This window comes from Magallana gigas, chromosome 9 (genome assembly GCF_963853765.1).
Source record: "Magallana gigas chromosome 9, xbMagGiga1.1, whole genome shotgun sequence".
NCBI lineage: Eukaryota > Metazoa > Mollusca > Bivalvia > Ostreida > Ostreidae > Magallana > Magallana gigas.
Genome location: NC_088861.1, coordinates 47,748,243 through 47,764,901, shown reverse-complemented (window position 1 = coordinate 47,764,901; position 16,659 = coordinate 47,748,243). Strand labels below are relative to the sequence as shown.

The 16,659-nt window shown below is 32.5% G+C and overlaps 3 protein-coding genes across 5 annotated transcripts in view; 1 reads left to right on the top strand and 2 right to left on the bottom strand.

Annotated features, from left to right (window-relative positions):
- LOC105325111 (beta-1,4-N-acetylgalactosaminyltransferase bre-4) overlaps window positions 1-16,659 on the top strand; it is a 174,175-nt gene that overhangs the window by 117,676 nt on the left and 39,840 nt on the right. The gene's annotated exons all lie outside the window — the stretch shown is intronic.
- LOC105329774 (uncharacterized) overlaps window positions 1-16,659 on the bottom strand; it is a 189,481-nt gene that overhangs the window by 146,371 nt on the left and 26,451 nt on the right. The window lies entirely within an intron of this gene.
- On the bottom strand, window positions 1,175-16,105 carry LOC105330005 (uncharacterized). The gene is made up of 10 exons (XM_066071119.1): window positions 15,923-16,105; window positions 14,280-14,372; window positions 13,866-14,159; window positions 11,683-11,913; window positions 11,222-11,458; window positions 7,305-7,559; window positions 6,874-7,137; window positions 5,744-5,989; window positions 2,200-4,202; window positions 1,175-1,715 (listed from the first exon to the last, which is right to left on the bottom strand). Exons 2-9 carry the CDS (start codon window positions 14,326-14,328, stop codon window positions 3,892-3,894), a joined length of 1,887 nt encoding a protein of 628 aa, XP_065927191.1. The 5' UTR covers window positions 14,329-14,372; window positions 15,923-16,105; the 3' UTR covers window positions 1,175-1,715; window positions 2,200-3,891.

The window sequence follows — 16,659 nt, the reverse complement described above, 5'->3', positions numbered from 1 at the left end:
ATGGATTTATTTATTTTTTGACCGACGGATTTTATGTAATACGGTTGCTAAACAAATGACTTGTTCCATTAATGCGCTACATAACACTGTATTCTATGGGCTGTAGTTTAGGGGGTTTTTTTACTTGCCCGGATAATAGGAATCAAAAATAGAGAGTCGTCCAATAAATGAGGCCAGGAGTGGTTGGCTAATAAAATTTATCTTCACAACAATTAGTAAATCTTTAATCTTTGCAATCGATACATCAGATAGTTTTGATTAGCGTTGTAAGTGTTATACTACGATAGTGTGAAATCAGAGTAAAGATAGTTTTACAAAATTGGCTTTTTATTTTTGATTGTGAAAACTTTATAATTTAATTTCTTACTTGTCTGGGACTATGAACTTAATGATTGATATAATTTTTGTTGTAGTTACAATGCTAAATTGTAATGCTGTTAAGCCACTCTTGCTTCCCTGTCATGATAGCCAAGTCCTTTTTGACTCTCTAGACAACCCTCAGAATAAGGTTTGATAAAAATAAACTCTTAATTAAGACAATGAGGTACACTGCAATCGAACCGACCTCATGCACCATTTTTTTATCATTCTGCTTGTAAGGAATACTTCACGGGATACCCATTGCTTCATGAAAAAAACACCTGATATTAGGTTTTCTCTCCAACCTGATTGATACCAACAAATTATAAGTTGTCCTCATATCAATCAATAACTTTAAACAAGTGGCCTCTTTGGCCAATTTAGAAGCAGCAAAGCATTTGTAGTTTTGAGTAACCATTAAGATATAAGTACTTTGGCCCATGATCAAAAGGTTTTTTTTGTAGGAAACTGTCATTTTTGAGGGGACATCATACAGAAGAAGATTAACTTTTAGAAATACTTGTATAATAATATCGGAACATGATTGCACTATAAAGGTATCATTTCAAAATAACCCGTAAATATTAGGAAATATAATGGAATTGAAGTAAAAAACTAACCAGCCCATAGAGGCAAAGATAATGTGAAAAAAATTTATACAATCAAAAAATAAGACATCAGTTAATAGTATATCTAGATCAGTATTCTTTTTACTTTTCAGATTAAGGAATTTGAACCAAACATTCTCGTGCATGATAAAGACATGTGCAATGTCACTTTGTTCTGATTCAAGCAGAAAAGATACTTCTGTAACGTGGTTGAGCCAGGCGATCTCCAAATAACACTCAAGACAGTTTCAATTAATGAATTTATTTACAAGAAAATAAATCAATAGAAATATTTACAAATTCTCACCCACTTTTACCCTCACTCACACACTCACTCTCGTTCAAAAAAACTAAATGCTTAAATCTAAACCCCAAAAATTAAATTCCCTTCTTGACAATTACTAATATAAATACTAAGTAATAGACAGCTAAATGATCTTATTCATATTGTTCAGTTTTCAAACACAATTATATTGTATATTATATTCTATTCTATATGTTGCCAAACGTTCACAAGAACACTTCTTGTCTACTAGTCCTATCGCTATAGGGTTTCACTTATCTCAACCATCGATATACGAACGTCTGCGCTGACGGTTCAATATACACAATCATATGTCCACCCTCATCACAATTTCTGGGGCTGTAATCCTAGAACTGGTTGTGGTGTGGCGTGGTAGTGAAACAGTCCTATGGATCCAAACGTGTGCTACATCGTCATCATGCTCATCGACCACTGTCACAACGCTACAAAGTCAACACTAATAAATCAACTGTATCAAAACGTACAGTATATAAATCCATGTAGGCAACAACCATAGGCAACATTATTATATTACTATAGTATATAATATCTTATAGCTGTCTATAATGATTAAAATACATATGCATGGTAACATGTAAACAAAGTTTAAACCAATATGGATTCCACTTCCGGGAACTCACTTCCGCCCAACATATTTAATTCATTTTACACAAAAAATATCTCCACAGTAGAAAAATACGTTTTAAAGGAGACGAAAAATACAAATACAAAAGGTGTTTAACGTTATCGATAGAAATAAGAATGGGGTATTTAAACTTTCTCTCCACTGTCACACCTGAGTGAACAACACAGGTAAGTTTTGTGAATGCTAGCCAAGCTATATTTAGAAATAAGTTAAAGGACAAAGTTTTACTTTATATGCAAAAATAACGAGAAAACATATCGAATGCACTGTACAGTACTTACCACGGTCTGTTTTCCGTGCCCGTTTTATGCAGTAATTCATGCAGCTGTATGCATAGCCTTGCAAGTAGAAAAAATCGTGCGCCCCTCTCGCAACACGACAGCACACCTCAGAAAAATGGCTCAATTCTCCTACGTCACACCTGAGAATTGTGGGTAATACCCAGCCGGGTTTAAAATACAGGGTCGTAAAGTTAACCTGATATATGTGATTGTTCTGATTCAAGCAGAAAAGATACTTCATTAAGTCGAAGTTTCATAAACGTAAACATTTCTTTTGAAGATAATAAATAATAGAGCTAAAAAAGTTTTGGCTCAATTTGAATGGAATGGGCAACTTAGGGAAAACATCATCAGCAATTCACTATGTTTTAGAATGTCGTGAAAATAATGACATCTCGTTCCATTATGTTAACTTCAATAAGAAAACGATGACGGTTAGGGATCTTTCTTTACTTATTCTATGAACGTTAAATATGAGGAATTTATTCTAGTGGATCATCCTACTCTCCACATCTCCCATTTTCTGAAAAGAATTGTGATGCAGCTAGTCGAAGATCCACAATTAATTCACACTAAAGCAGGCTTCAATGCAGGTGCACATGGATTTAGATGATACTCTTAGCTTTATGAAGACTCTTGTTAAACGCATCGAAAAGATCCCTAGAATATTTCATTTCACAGAAAAGCAAGTAACAGAATAATTACGAGCAGGTTTTACCCAAAAAGGTAATGTAAAGGAAGTATATGATGAATTTTTAAAGAAAAACATAATGCCACCTGGATTGTTGAGTAATTATTGAAATAAATCATTTTAAAATGCTTTTTCAAGGTATACAAAGTGAACAAATAAAATAAAAAATCCTCAATCCTCAAAACTTAAAACTCTTAATAAAATTTTGCCTAATGTACTTCCGAATAGTAGAACAAGAAATGAGTTTGAAATCCTTTTAGTTGTGGCTCTAAACGAGACCCAATTTGTAAATCTACCATTCTCCATTGGTGGTGATACTTTATACACAGTCAAACCAAAATGAGTTATTAACGTTAGGTACTCTAAAATGATAAGAAATGTATTTAAAGTAGATTGAAAAGGCTAAGTTTTGTATTATGAAGATATTCCAGATAACTTTAGAAAACAATTTTCAAATTTATTCAATAGCTATTAAGTATATCCAGGGAAATCATGGGAGTTGACACGTGTGGTTGTAACGCTTTGTTTAGTTGGTGCAAAGACCGTTTATTTAATGTGACTTGTGATATTAGATGAGATATATATTTTGTTTCTTATTGTCGCTTTGATTATGAATATATGTTATAGGGTCAATTTCAGACATTTTTGTACAGATTGCAGTTCTACAAATTGAAATGTTTTACAAAAACCTAGTAAACAGAATTAAGAAAAGTAACAAAAAATCTAATCTGTATAATCTAAAATTCAACATTTTTCAACAAAAAATATAAAGAAAAAACAATCTCTTGTGGTGGGGTATTGATACATTATTGGGTTTTTGTTCATCTATAATGTGAGTGTTTGACGTCATTTTTTTTTACAATAAAAGCAAACTCAAGTTACGTACTCACCTGCCCATATTCAATACAACAAAATTTGAAGATATATAAAATGCAATACATTTGTAAATAATTTAAGCAAAATCGTGAATATTTAACAAAAGGTAAAAGATCAAGTTAATGTTACGATTTTACATTTTTGAAATGAGTCAGAATAGAATAGAGTGCCGAAAACAAGTCTGGTAAAACAATAAACGCTACCAACACCCCGATCATTGCAGCACCCAACGCACCTATTGCAGTCGACGTTGGTCGTGAGTCTGGGGCACTATAGAACTTCCGAAGTGTCGACGACAGTGCCTCGGTATCAACGGTCAGTTCGGTTTTCCTCTGTTGCATAATTTCATTGACCGTCTTATTGGTGTCTTTGCACACACATACACAGTCCATGGTACCGTTGCTGACTATAACCTCCTGGACAGCTGTGGGAGGTTCTATGAAAAAAATACAATACAAATGTAATTCAATGAATAAACGACCTTTAATGCAATAACTTGTTCAATTTTCTTTGCAAATAAACTTGGACTCGTTGGATTATAATAATATAAAGGTTTTTCTGGTGTATGGTGGATTTCCTTTACTGGAAAAATTTGGTTGTCAAAAATAACTTTTTGTATCAGCTACAAATAGTTGATTGAGGCATTTTTTTGATTTAAACTTATGCATTTTTTTTTTCGGAAAACAAATACCACCACACCGAGATTGCATATTTTAAAGATACATGATGACTTACAAACACATGATCTACCAAATGACATATTTTATATATCTTACATGATAAGAATTAAAGACCTTTTGAAAAATTCCGATGTTGAAAAATAAATGAATCAAACTTTGAAAACAGTATATAATTTTTCAGTTAGCCAAAACATAGATAATGTGGTTAACCTCCGCTTCATAACCGCACGGGGAATGTAAATACTGCAACGTTTAGCTCATGAGCAAGCGGCCTCTCAGTGACACATTATGCTTTGTAGAAAAGATATTACATGTATGTGTATATTTATAAAGATGCAATGTCTGCAAATGCATATTTCTTAATACAACATCAAATTTTATTCTTTTTTTAGTGCGTTATTCTCACTATTTCTTTATAGTTACTACATTTGTACATTACACTCAATGACGAAAATTACTTGGGTTGATTACATTTGGAATTTCTAAATGGTCTTTACGACCTGTATTGTGATAGATAAAGACTTATGATGCATAAAACCTCCCGTATGATTAATTTTTTTGGCAATCTATAACTTTAAATTAACTACACATTATCCCGTGCACGGGTTGACATTGCATATGATAACGGACATTTAAGAAATAGATACATCGACACACCGTATATTGTTGACATTTGCATCACCAAGCTTTAAGCCTACAATGCTATTAATTTCACTACACTCTGCTAAGTTGGAATAATCTAACCCGTGTCGGGAAAGGCCTTCTCTACGGTTAAAATACCTACCATATACCCGTAATGTAGCAGAAAATTGCAGAATCGCTCCAAAACGACTTTGGAGAAAATTAATAAAGTTTCATTTAAAATAACAGCATTATAATAAATGCACTGTGTTAGAGTTGTCTCCCGTCTTTTCTTTGATGAATAGAACAAAAATTCCAATGAAAATGTACACGCATTTGTTATATTGTTTCTGAGTTATCCATGCAAATGTGATATTGTGGAAACATCAAACAAAGAGCCTCCCGTGATTAAGCGTGAATGTAATGCGCATTCGCAAGATTGTAAAATCTAAAAAATTCGGATGATTTCCGTAAATTTTTTGAGGAAATTTTGTTAATTATTAATAAGCGAAGCTTGATTGAGATAAAAATTGAAATAAAATGGGTAATCTTCAAGTACCAATGATGTTTAAAATATGTAAAACAAAAGACATTATTCTTCCGATTAATCCGTATTAAAGCCCAAAAATTCGAGTCTATTGTATAGATTAAACTAAATGTCAAAATTTACAAATACCTGAAAATAAACATGTTTTCTTGGAAAATGAACAGGATGGGCATTCTGGATACCAGACGTGTGTACCGGAGTCCGACAAAACACATCGGGACGAATCCGCCTTGTACGTAAACCCATAACAAAAGGTGTCGTTATCACACAGCTGTTGGCACGTATCAAAAGGTGTCACGTGACCAACCAGATCCAGGCGCACAGAGGCTGTAATGTAACCAAATTCGTACCTCACATACGAAACAGCGCCGCATCCTGTTAAACAGAAAAACGAGTATCTATAACACAGTATTTTCTTTTATATATAAACAGTCAATATCTTAAAATAATTTAGACTATATCTTACATTTTCAACCAATCAGAAGTCACCAAATATTATAAGGTTTGTAATATTAAGTTAACAGCGACGAAAAAAAAAAAAATTATTGTCAGCTTAAGGATACTTTAACAAGATTAGAATAATATATGTTAAGCACATTACTTTTAATCAGACAACGAAAAAGAAGGTTATGTTTTAAATAAGTTAGACTGTATATAGTAGAATTTACGAGATTGAGAAGGTGGTTCGGTCCCTTAGTTTTCCCTGCTCCTTTCATGGACCTACATTTTATTTCTGTAACTTAACTTATGATTGCTAATTTATGCACAAGGTCTGGGCATCAGACTGTTAACAGACGTAAGTCAATTCTTTTTGCAACATACAATGCATAGACTTGGAATGATATATGTTTCAAAAGAATCATTTTCCAACGAATGCTAGAAAAAGAGAATACAGTAAAACACGGTTATAGCGAACACGCTTATAATGAATTGACGCTTACAGCAAGGTGAATTTCATTCCCCAAATCTCTATTTCATGTTGTAAACTTGACGGATAAAACGAATTACGCTTATAACGAAGTTAAATTGGCCATCCCTGGGACTTCGTTATAAGCGTGTTTTACTGTATTTATAAATATGGGTAAGCGTAACTAATGTTGCAAACTTGATAAAAAGATCCAATAAATTGCAAATATTTTTAATTCATATATCTAAGGTTGATTCAGAAAACCTTCAGTTAATGTGGCTGACATTTTTAGAAAGAACAAAATGTTTTACCGAAATTATAAATGTTTGATGAATACAATGAGTTTTCAAACCTGGTAAGCAGTCTTTGGTGTAGAATTGACACGAGTCACATCCAGAGGCGGATCCAGGGGTAGATCCGTCCGACGTGGACTGGCGGCACTGAAGGTCACCTTGACTGTGATGAAACGACAGACAGAGCGGGTCATTTGCACACAAATCCTGGCAAGTGGCAAGGTCGGAACCGTCATGGTTGGATGATTCCACGGACACGGTCAGATTCACTCCAACGCTGGAAAAGTTGGTAGAACATTGGGTGAGGTATTTCGAAGTTTCATCTAAGATAAAATGAGATAATTGACTGCAGTTATACACGTTTAGCTATAATCATAATATTTCTGTTTTATGCATTCAACAAAACAGAAAAACTCTACAATCTACATTATCTTTTTTTTCGCAATAGGACTTGCTTGATGGATTGCATGACTAGTGTGTGTGTCCTTACCCACACAATCTCTAGCTGAAAATGAACATTCTGTACAGGCAACATGCTTTGATAAAGTGCTATCTGAAAGTTCGCATTCCCCTGTTAAGGAGTTAAAGGCAAATCCATGACAAAATGGGTCTGCTGTACACATTGATTGACAGGCAGTGATGGTAGTAGGCGTGGTACTGCTGTAGGTGGCTGATGACACGTGGTTAACGGAGAATACAGTGAACGTAGAAACTCCGCAGGTTTGCCTGGTGACTTGATAATTACCTAACAATAACAATGAAGACAGAAACTGATATCTGATGATTGCTGAGAGACTGGTTAATAACTTAAGACTTAATTAAGAATCATTATATTGCGTTACACTTTATACCACGGTCTATTTACCTATTTCTTTCCAAAGGTCATTTAAGTTCCTGGCGTTTCTTTATATCAACCTCTGTCAGGTTACCATATTGTTTTTTTGCATTTTGTCTGTTTACACATATTGCTAATAAATGCCTGTTTTTAAATACTGTGGAATCATCGTTGTTCCCGGGGGGCCAATGTTTCGTGGGTAACCCATTCCAACAAAATTACATCCCTGCGAACCTTTACACAATTATTTGTTTAATTTCTTTTTGAATTATCCCGATTACACTCCCAATGAATTAATGTCCCCGCAAACCAGAAAATTGTCGGCTACCAATGAACATTGACCCTAACAAAAACAAAATAATAGTATTTGTCGTTTTCAAACTTAAGGTGTTTGATATAGAAGAAACACTATTTATTTTAGTTTGAAAATGAGGGGCAATAACATGACAAAAAAATTTGCTCTGCAAAGCGATGTAATATTATATAAAAAGTGCCGGTTTAGGAGGGTAAGACACCCCGAGAAATCTATTATCAACCGACGCGAAGCGGATGTTTTCGAGGGGTGTCAATTTCAACTCTTACCCTCCTAAACCGGCATTATTTATCTTATTATACTGAATGTCTTAATTTTAAAAAAAACTTTACTTCTTTTATATATGAATGACGTGAATTTTTTGGCGAACCGTACGCGCATAGTTTACGAGCATGTAACATTTCGTTGTGTTAACCGTTGCTTAGTGTGTTGCCAACGATGAGAGTAATAGAACGGATTATCAACTGCATCAGATTTCATTATTTAACATGAAAGTATAAAAATGTAAAAAGTTACTTCTCAAATGGCCTTAATATCTTTTACAATTCATTTAGGTTTTTTTAAGTCAACATTCAAGCTTAAATACAAGTACTGTGCTATAAAACAAATTTAAAAAACGATGGTCAACAAACAATGACATGTAAGTCGACCACACCAATTTTCTTCATGTCAAAGTGTCGGGAAACTATTAATATGTGTATGTAATTGCAATGACTCCTGATAACTGTGTATGAGTGTGTTACTACTAATACTTATGTAGAAACGTGTTAATTTTGTATGCCTGTGTAATAACATGTGTTGACTATTTATAGCTGTGAATGAATGCACTAACTATCATATTAGTGTTAAAGTGTTGGCTTCTGATATATACGTATAATTTTGTTGACTGGAGATGCTTGTGAGTAAATGCGTTCATTATTGATATACGTGTGTTAAAATGCTGTCTCTTAAAATGGTGCATAAATATGTGAATTATTGATATTCATGTCTGAATGTTTTATCTGTTGATGTGCGTGTGTGTTCCTATTCACTTTTGATAACTATTGGTAAATCTGTTGACTATTGATATCTGTGAATGAATCTTTTGACAATTGATATCTGTGTGTGAATGTGTAGACTACTGATATCTATGTATGCATGTGTTGACTACTGATATCTATGTATGCATGTGTTGACTACTGATGTCTTTGTATGCATGTGTTAACTGTTAATATATGAGTGTAGATATGTTGACTGCTGATATTTGTGTGTGAAAATGTGTTGACTATAGATATCTGTGTGTGTGAATGTGTTGATTCTTGAGTGTTGACTGTTGATATTTGTGTGTGTAATTGTGTTGACAATTGATATATGTGTGTTTAAATGTGTTGACTATTGATATGTGTGTGTGTGTGTGTGAACGTGTTGATTGTTGATATTTGTGTGTGTGAATGTGCTAACTGTTGATATTTGTGGGTGTGAATGTGTTGACTGTTGATATTTGTGTGTGATTGTGTTGACAATTGATATATGTGTGTTTAAATATGTTGATTATAGATATATGTGTGTGTGAACGTGTTGACTGTAGGTATTTGTGTGTGAAATTGTGTTGACACTTAATATATGTGTGTGTGAATATGTTGACAATTGCGATATGTGTGTGAATGTGTTGACAAATGTTACATGTGCATCAATGTGTTGAATTTATATATCTGTGTTTGAATAATATTATTATTTATTAGGTTAGTTACTGACTCACTACGGTTGACTGTTGGTATTTGTCTGTGTAATTGTGTTGACACTTAATATATGTGTGTGTGAATATGTTGACAATTGCGATATGTGTGTGAATGTGTTGACAAATGTTACATGTGCATCAATGTGTTGAATTTATATATCTGTGTTTGAATAATATTATTATTTATTTGGTTAGTTACTGACTCACTACGGAAATATATTGGGTTGATCAATCTCATAGATGGCGAGGCGAAGCCGAGCCGTCTATGAGATTTATCAACCCAATATATTTCCGTAGTGAGTCAGTAACTAACCTTATAAGTGGTTTGTTTTCTCGAGGACTTTCAAGCGACATGTTTATTCACAAATAGCGATTTTTACGCAAAGCCATGTGCAAGATGCCTTATATCTCGTCAAATTTAACTCATTTAAACTCTTCAAAATTTTCAATCTCACCTTTCAAATACTCTTTCAAAATCTTTGCTTCACCCATATTTACTTATATTTGTTTTGTTGCTATTCAATTTTAAATGTTTTCTCCCTATTCTCTGCAGATATTTGAGCAAATTTCGACGCTGCCATTTTGTTCTGCTCCAGACAAAACAATGTGACGTCAATATTCTAAGGGCAACTACTCTAATTTTAAAGAACTACTCCAAATACTTTAAGAACTTACAGCATGCAGTTTATGTATAACATACTACAAACTGTCGAAATGAGTAAGCGAAGCGTCGACCAATGACGGCCATATTGCCTTATATCATTTCTCACAGAACAAATATAGAGATATATAAGGCAAGCATGTGCTATGTTTAAACCAATGAAAATGTGACATTTCAGTCCAAGGGAAAACAAAACAAATCTATAGGTGTGCACAAGTATTGTCTAATAATATTGATGTATAAAAATGTTAACAATTGATGATGTTTGTTAATGAATATGTTGACTATTAATGTATGCGTGTATAAATATTGATATCTGATATTTGTATGAAAGAAATGTCTATTGATAATTTGTGTGTGAATGTAATGAGTTGAAATCTTTGTATGAATGTGTTGACTGTTGATATCTCTGTGTGTGAATGTGTTGGCAATTTATATATGTGTGCATTTGGTGATTTTTAATATCTGTGTTTGTATGGGTTAACAATTGATATGAAGGTGGCGACTTTGCAGAAAAAATACTTAGCCCTATTAGTTGTTGACTACTCATTTAAGCAATGTATTGCCAGAAGCTTAGCGGAGAAAGATCGTTTTTTATTAAAGAGAAAACATATAAATGATTGGTTTTCAAAAGAACATATCAAATTTGTTTTGTAAAATTAAAAGTTTCATTAAATCTTACAAAAGAAATATACACATAACACATGAAGACGTATGTCTCTGTGCTCGTGATGCACGAATTAGCAAAGTGTATTCATAGGAAATTGATCATCGTTCCAATACAAGCATACGAGGAATTATACACTGAATGTAAATAAATATGACTGTGATTGTGTTACTGTTTGTTTGTCTGTGTGTAAATGTGATGACGTCGTCAGTACCTGATGGGCACTGTTTGGCGTACCCGGTACAATTCAGGCACCAGCTGTATTCCTGGCTAGTCCCCGAGTCAAACAGCCCACAGTTCTGATCACTGGGCTGATATGCGGCGCCCCTACATCCGGGATCTTGACTGCACAGTGACTCACACTCTCGCTGTGTTAAGGAATTATTCAACAGGTACAGGGCGCTCAACTCAATGATTTTTCCTACTCCGTACGCCAGATAATTTGTGCATCCTAATAAAGTTTTAAATATACGATAAAATAAAAGTCTGAGTATTTAACATAATGAGATTTTTTTGTTGATATAAGTATATTTTATGCCGGCCTATAAGTATTTTGAAACCTCTTTTTGTGAAACAGTTGTAAATATTAAACAAACTTTACAATGTAAATATTGTCGAACATAATCGATAAAATATATATTAAATGCCTTTTCAAAACCATTTATTAATTCTCACCAGAGCTACATTCCTTTCGACTGAATGAGAAGCTAGCGTTTCCGGGGTACGCTACTTCTTTTCTGGATTCGGACAGTCTACACGTCATAATGACGTCATTGTGAATAAACCCGTTACAGAACGGGTCATTGGTACATCTGTCCTGACATTCGGTGTAAGAAGAAGGGTCGTAGTTGGCGTATTGCGTCCTCCCAATGTATCCTCCGCTGAAAACGGTGTAAGTGACGCAGTCTGTGGATTATATACTGTATACTAGGATGATTTGCGATGGTATATGATTTTTATCAAACAACAGTTACTCTAGTATATTCTACCCGCAAACTTTGGTGTGGGGATACAAAACACACAACGAGCTTGATATAATCATATACTAGTACCATCGCAAATCTCAAAAAAGTGTTTTTATCACCTGCTTTACCACGTCCCTTTTTTAACTACTTAAACAACCTAAAAACGTCAATCTATGATTTGCTTGACAGTGTTCATTTTCTTTTTTTCCTGGTAATGTGATTTTTTTTCTTGTAACAGAATGGTTAATATTTAGTTTCGTGATTTGACTTGTATTATTGATAAACAATAAAGAACACACCTTTATCTTTGATACCAGCTTGCAGAAATTTCATTTTTATATTAGTTGGGGGGATAGGGCGTCAAACAAACACACACACTTCATAAGGAGGAGCACAGTCTTTGACTGTATATTCAGCATGAAAGATCAAGAAATTAAGTAATAAAATCGATTTCCATTTCAAGATAAACAAATTGAAACCCCAATAACAACATGAAATAAAAGAATGGCATTGATATCGACGAATTTCCTTCAGGTAATGAAAAGTGGAACATGAAGGCAAATATCCAATTATTTCAGATTGCCAATTACCAAAAAGCACAACGTCAGGAATGACATTATTTGGATTTAAACAATTGACATGGTTTCATCAATACTATCTTTAAAATCTTCATTTTCTTTAACATTGAGAAGAATTATAATCGATGCAATTTGGAATACAGATTACAGCTGCTCATGATCAATGCGGAATGGTGTTTAAAGTCAACTATTTAGAATTTCAAATTCAAAGAATTATTTGAAAGGAAATGCTGTTCTGGGTTGGTACTTGTTTTTTATGTGCGTTTACCTGAAAACATCGTCTGAAATGAAGACACAAACATTTTTAGATTTATCTTATCACGTAGCAAACCAGTTTTAGACTCTAATGTGTTTTATGCAAGATGCAAGAAATACACATCATGTCAGGATATATAATGTGTTAAACACGAAACAATCCGAAAAAAAGTATGCATTTTGCATTTGCTTTTTTAAATGAATTACAGGAAAGGGACGCATTGCCACTGATAAAACTGTCTAAACGGTTTTAAAACAAAGAATATTCTTGCTTCAAAATATACATACAGTATGGATATGCACCAGGCACAATTTTGTATTTCAATTACACATAGTTACAGAAGTTGGTAAAGTAGATCGTAGACAGTGTAAAAGAAAGAAAAATAATAACTGCGTTCACCTTAAGTACATGTTTACGTTCACCATTTGACTTTGAAAAAGAATATTCGTATTATCAGACATATTCACTGACAATTGCCAAAAAAAGACATTTACTTTACGTGACGCGTTAAACAACAGCATTCCCTGATCTGTTATTTACATTTAAAATTTCAATTTCTTTTATAGCTGTTTAACTTGAACGTCTGTAGAAAATATCAAATATTTACATTGTTAATTTGTTAATTACAAATACATAATTAGGTTTTATTTATGCGCAGTTTAAATGCCATCAGACATACGAATCGCTTAAACAATTAACAATTGCTTTTTAACAATAACTGTTTATGCTGAGCATATGGACCCAGGTTGTATCCAACCCTTTTCCAATAAATCGTAGAACAAGTGTACTGGTTATACATAATATAGAGTGCTAAACTATAAGAAAAATATACGTTTTAAATTGCAACTAAGATTGGAATTTGTTTTTTGCGTAAAGGTGCATAAAAAACATTCAAAGAATCAGATATGCAGTATCAAAGAAAGTACATAATTCAATAAGCTTGTTATAAGTCATTCTAAAATATTACTTGTCAAGAAGTCGGTTTTATGGATAATTATGTTTGATTAAAAAAATATATCATAATGGTACTTAACCTTATATTGTTATTTTGTTGATTACCTGCAGAACAATTTTTGGTAAACACACGACAAGACGGGCAAGCAGTAGCTGTCACGTGATCTGATTCCGACAGACCACATGACACTCCGCCGATATCGTCCATGTAACCAATGGCCTTACACTGGCTGTCCACGTCACACAGATGTGTGCAGTCTGATAATGACGTCACTGTAGGGTCGTTAACATACGTCTGGTAGAACTCCGATACGTACATTGTCGTCCCTGACCCCAGGTCAAGGTAATTCACCCCGCATTGTGACGTGCTAGGTGTCATTATCTGACCTCCAGTGTAGACTATTAAATAAATGCATTCATCAAAATTCAGATACATGAAACGATGATTATTGAAAACATTAAATTTATTGTTACATAGTTTTTAAGCATATTTAAAATTGGCAAATAATTTATAGATACCTGACAAAACGGCAAATATAAATATTTCTATCCATATCCATCCTGCCATAAATAATGTGTCGAGTATCCTGTATGTTGAAGTTTTCGCTATTCCTGATACAGAAAAAAGAAGTAAATTAAGTATACCATATTATACAACCTGTAAGAAAAATCTATCCATTGCCTTCCAATCCATAATATCACTTTTCTTTATTTGAATAAATGTTTGTAAATTCTATTACCAATTCTTGTTCATTTATTTGTTATCCTAGAGTAAAGTACTATCAACTATTGTTAAATGATTAGCACTTTTACTTCAGTAAATAGTAGTGGCAATATACTATAAGTAAACATCCTTCTCGTCAGTCAAAACTAGTTTTTATTCCTATACAAACACACACCATTGATAAATACTTTGACGTTATTATGCAAATAGACATATATATTATATAAATGTACCATGTACTTTTATCAATTCAACTTTTACCATGGACTTTGTTTACACGTTAACAAGTTTTATAACTTTGTAGTTCGTATCACTAGCAGTAAAGGTTACATTTCTACATCATAGTTTCAATATACCGTTGTGTTCAAAACAGATTTTTTCATACTACTTGTGGATGGGATAATAAAAAAATACATAGAAATTATTGTGTATTATTATTAACAATAATGTTCTGGCGTTGTTAAGGAAAGGACTATATATGGTTTGAGCTTAAAATTACCCCCTAAAATGAACATCTTCATTTTACTGTTGTTTTTGCTTTCTTTGTGTTTTTTTTACCTACAATTTAAAAATATGACATCATAAAGTTTACCTTTACCGCCCATTTTCGCATTTTTAGCATAAAACAGCTTATTTTGAAGCAGTTTCTCTTTAAGAAAGCATTGAACGATTGCTTGAACAACTTAAATATTTTTCCCAAAGATGTATCTATCGAATACTTACAAGTAACAGAAAGTTCGTTCTTGTTCAAAACGTCGCTCTATATTTACCACTCGAAAAAAGATAAGAAAAACGTCTTTTTTCACTGATTTTGATTGAATTATAAAATTAAAGTCACTTTTGACGCCAATGAGTGCAAACAAATCAAATAAATAGACCAAAAATATATTTTATATCAGCTTTTCTGAAAATTAACACAACAATTTAATGTACCTAAAACACTTTAAAAATTACGAATTATGGGGGACAAATTTGACCAATATCATATATTTTTCTTTTATTGCAATACTGAAAATTTAAAGAAAATAATTTAGATAAGATTAATTATTGATTTTTAATGCATTTAATTGCCAATATATACTGAAAATAGTGTATAATAATATTAAAAAAAGTAATAAGAGCAGTTATCTGAAAAGTGTACTATAAATATTACTTGATGTATATAAACATATAAATAATTAAAATAGTATATATATATATATATATATATATATATATATATATATATATATATATATATATATATATATATATATATATATATATATAATTTAATTTAATTTAATAATAATATATATATATATATATATATATATATACACACACACACAGTATGTTAATGTATTAAACAATTTTTTAATAATTTTAAAACAACAAAACTACGTTTATGATGATGTGTTGATATTGAATCATAATATATAATTCGAAATAGCTATACCTGTTGATTGATCGACTTTCTCCCTCGTTCTGTGGCATTGGCTTCTAAAGACCAATTCCTTTCTCTTTCTGCCTTATATACTCCAAATAAATTGCAAAACAAAGACCTTTAATCGAGTGGTTTTAGTTTTTATTACAAATATATACGTTCAATAATATTCAAAACCATTTCCATTAGTGTGTATACACTAACAAAAAATCGAAAGAGAAGTTGTTTTTGTTTCGTTACTTTAACTTTCGACTTATTAAAAGTCCGGGGTCAGATTAGACAAATTTTTCTGCTACCTGGTGAACAATTAAACCTATAGGGGCAAAACGGCGGGATTACTACAGCCACTGTCAGTAATACTGATGAGTAACATTGCATGCAGCTCAGTCCGAAAGATTTACTGGGGAAAACCCAAGGAGATCAGTTCATTTTAATTATATTATATGCATTTTATATAGGGGGATATTCTTTTTATTTTCAAATCACAATATTTTGGTTAAAACTAATTTTGTAACATATGGTAACATATGGTTTAAGATGATTTTTTTAATATATCACCCCTTAAACACAGATTGAAACTGTGTACCATATAGAAGTATCCTTGCCATTATTCATGAGTCAATATGACAAAGCTTAAAACAAGGATAGTCACAGGTTCTTTAGGGATACTACTAATCCAATGATTAAAACATCTGTGGATTGGCATTTAAAATGTGAGAAAAACACCATCTAACACCACATAAAATGAT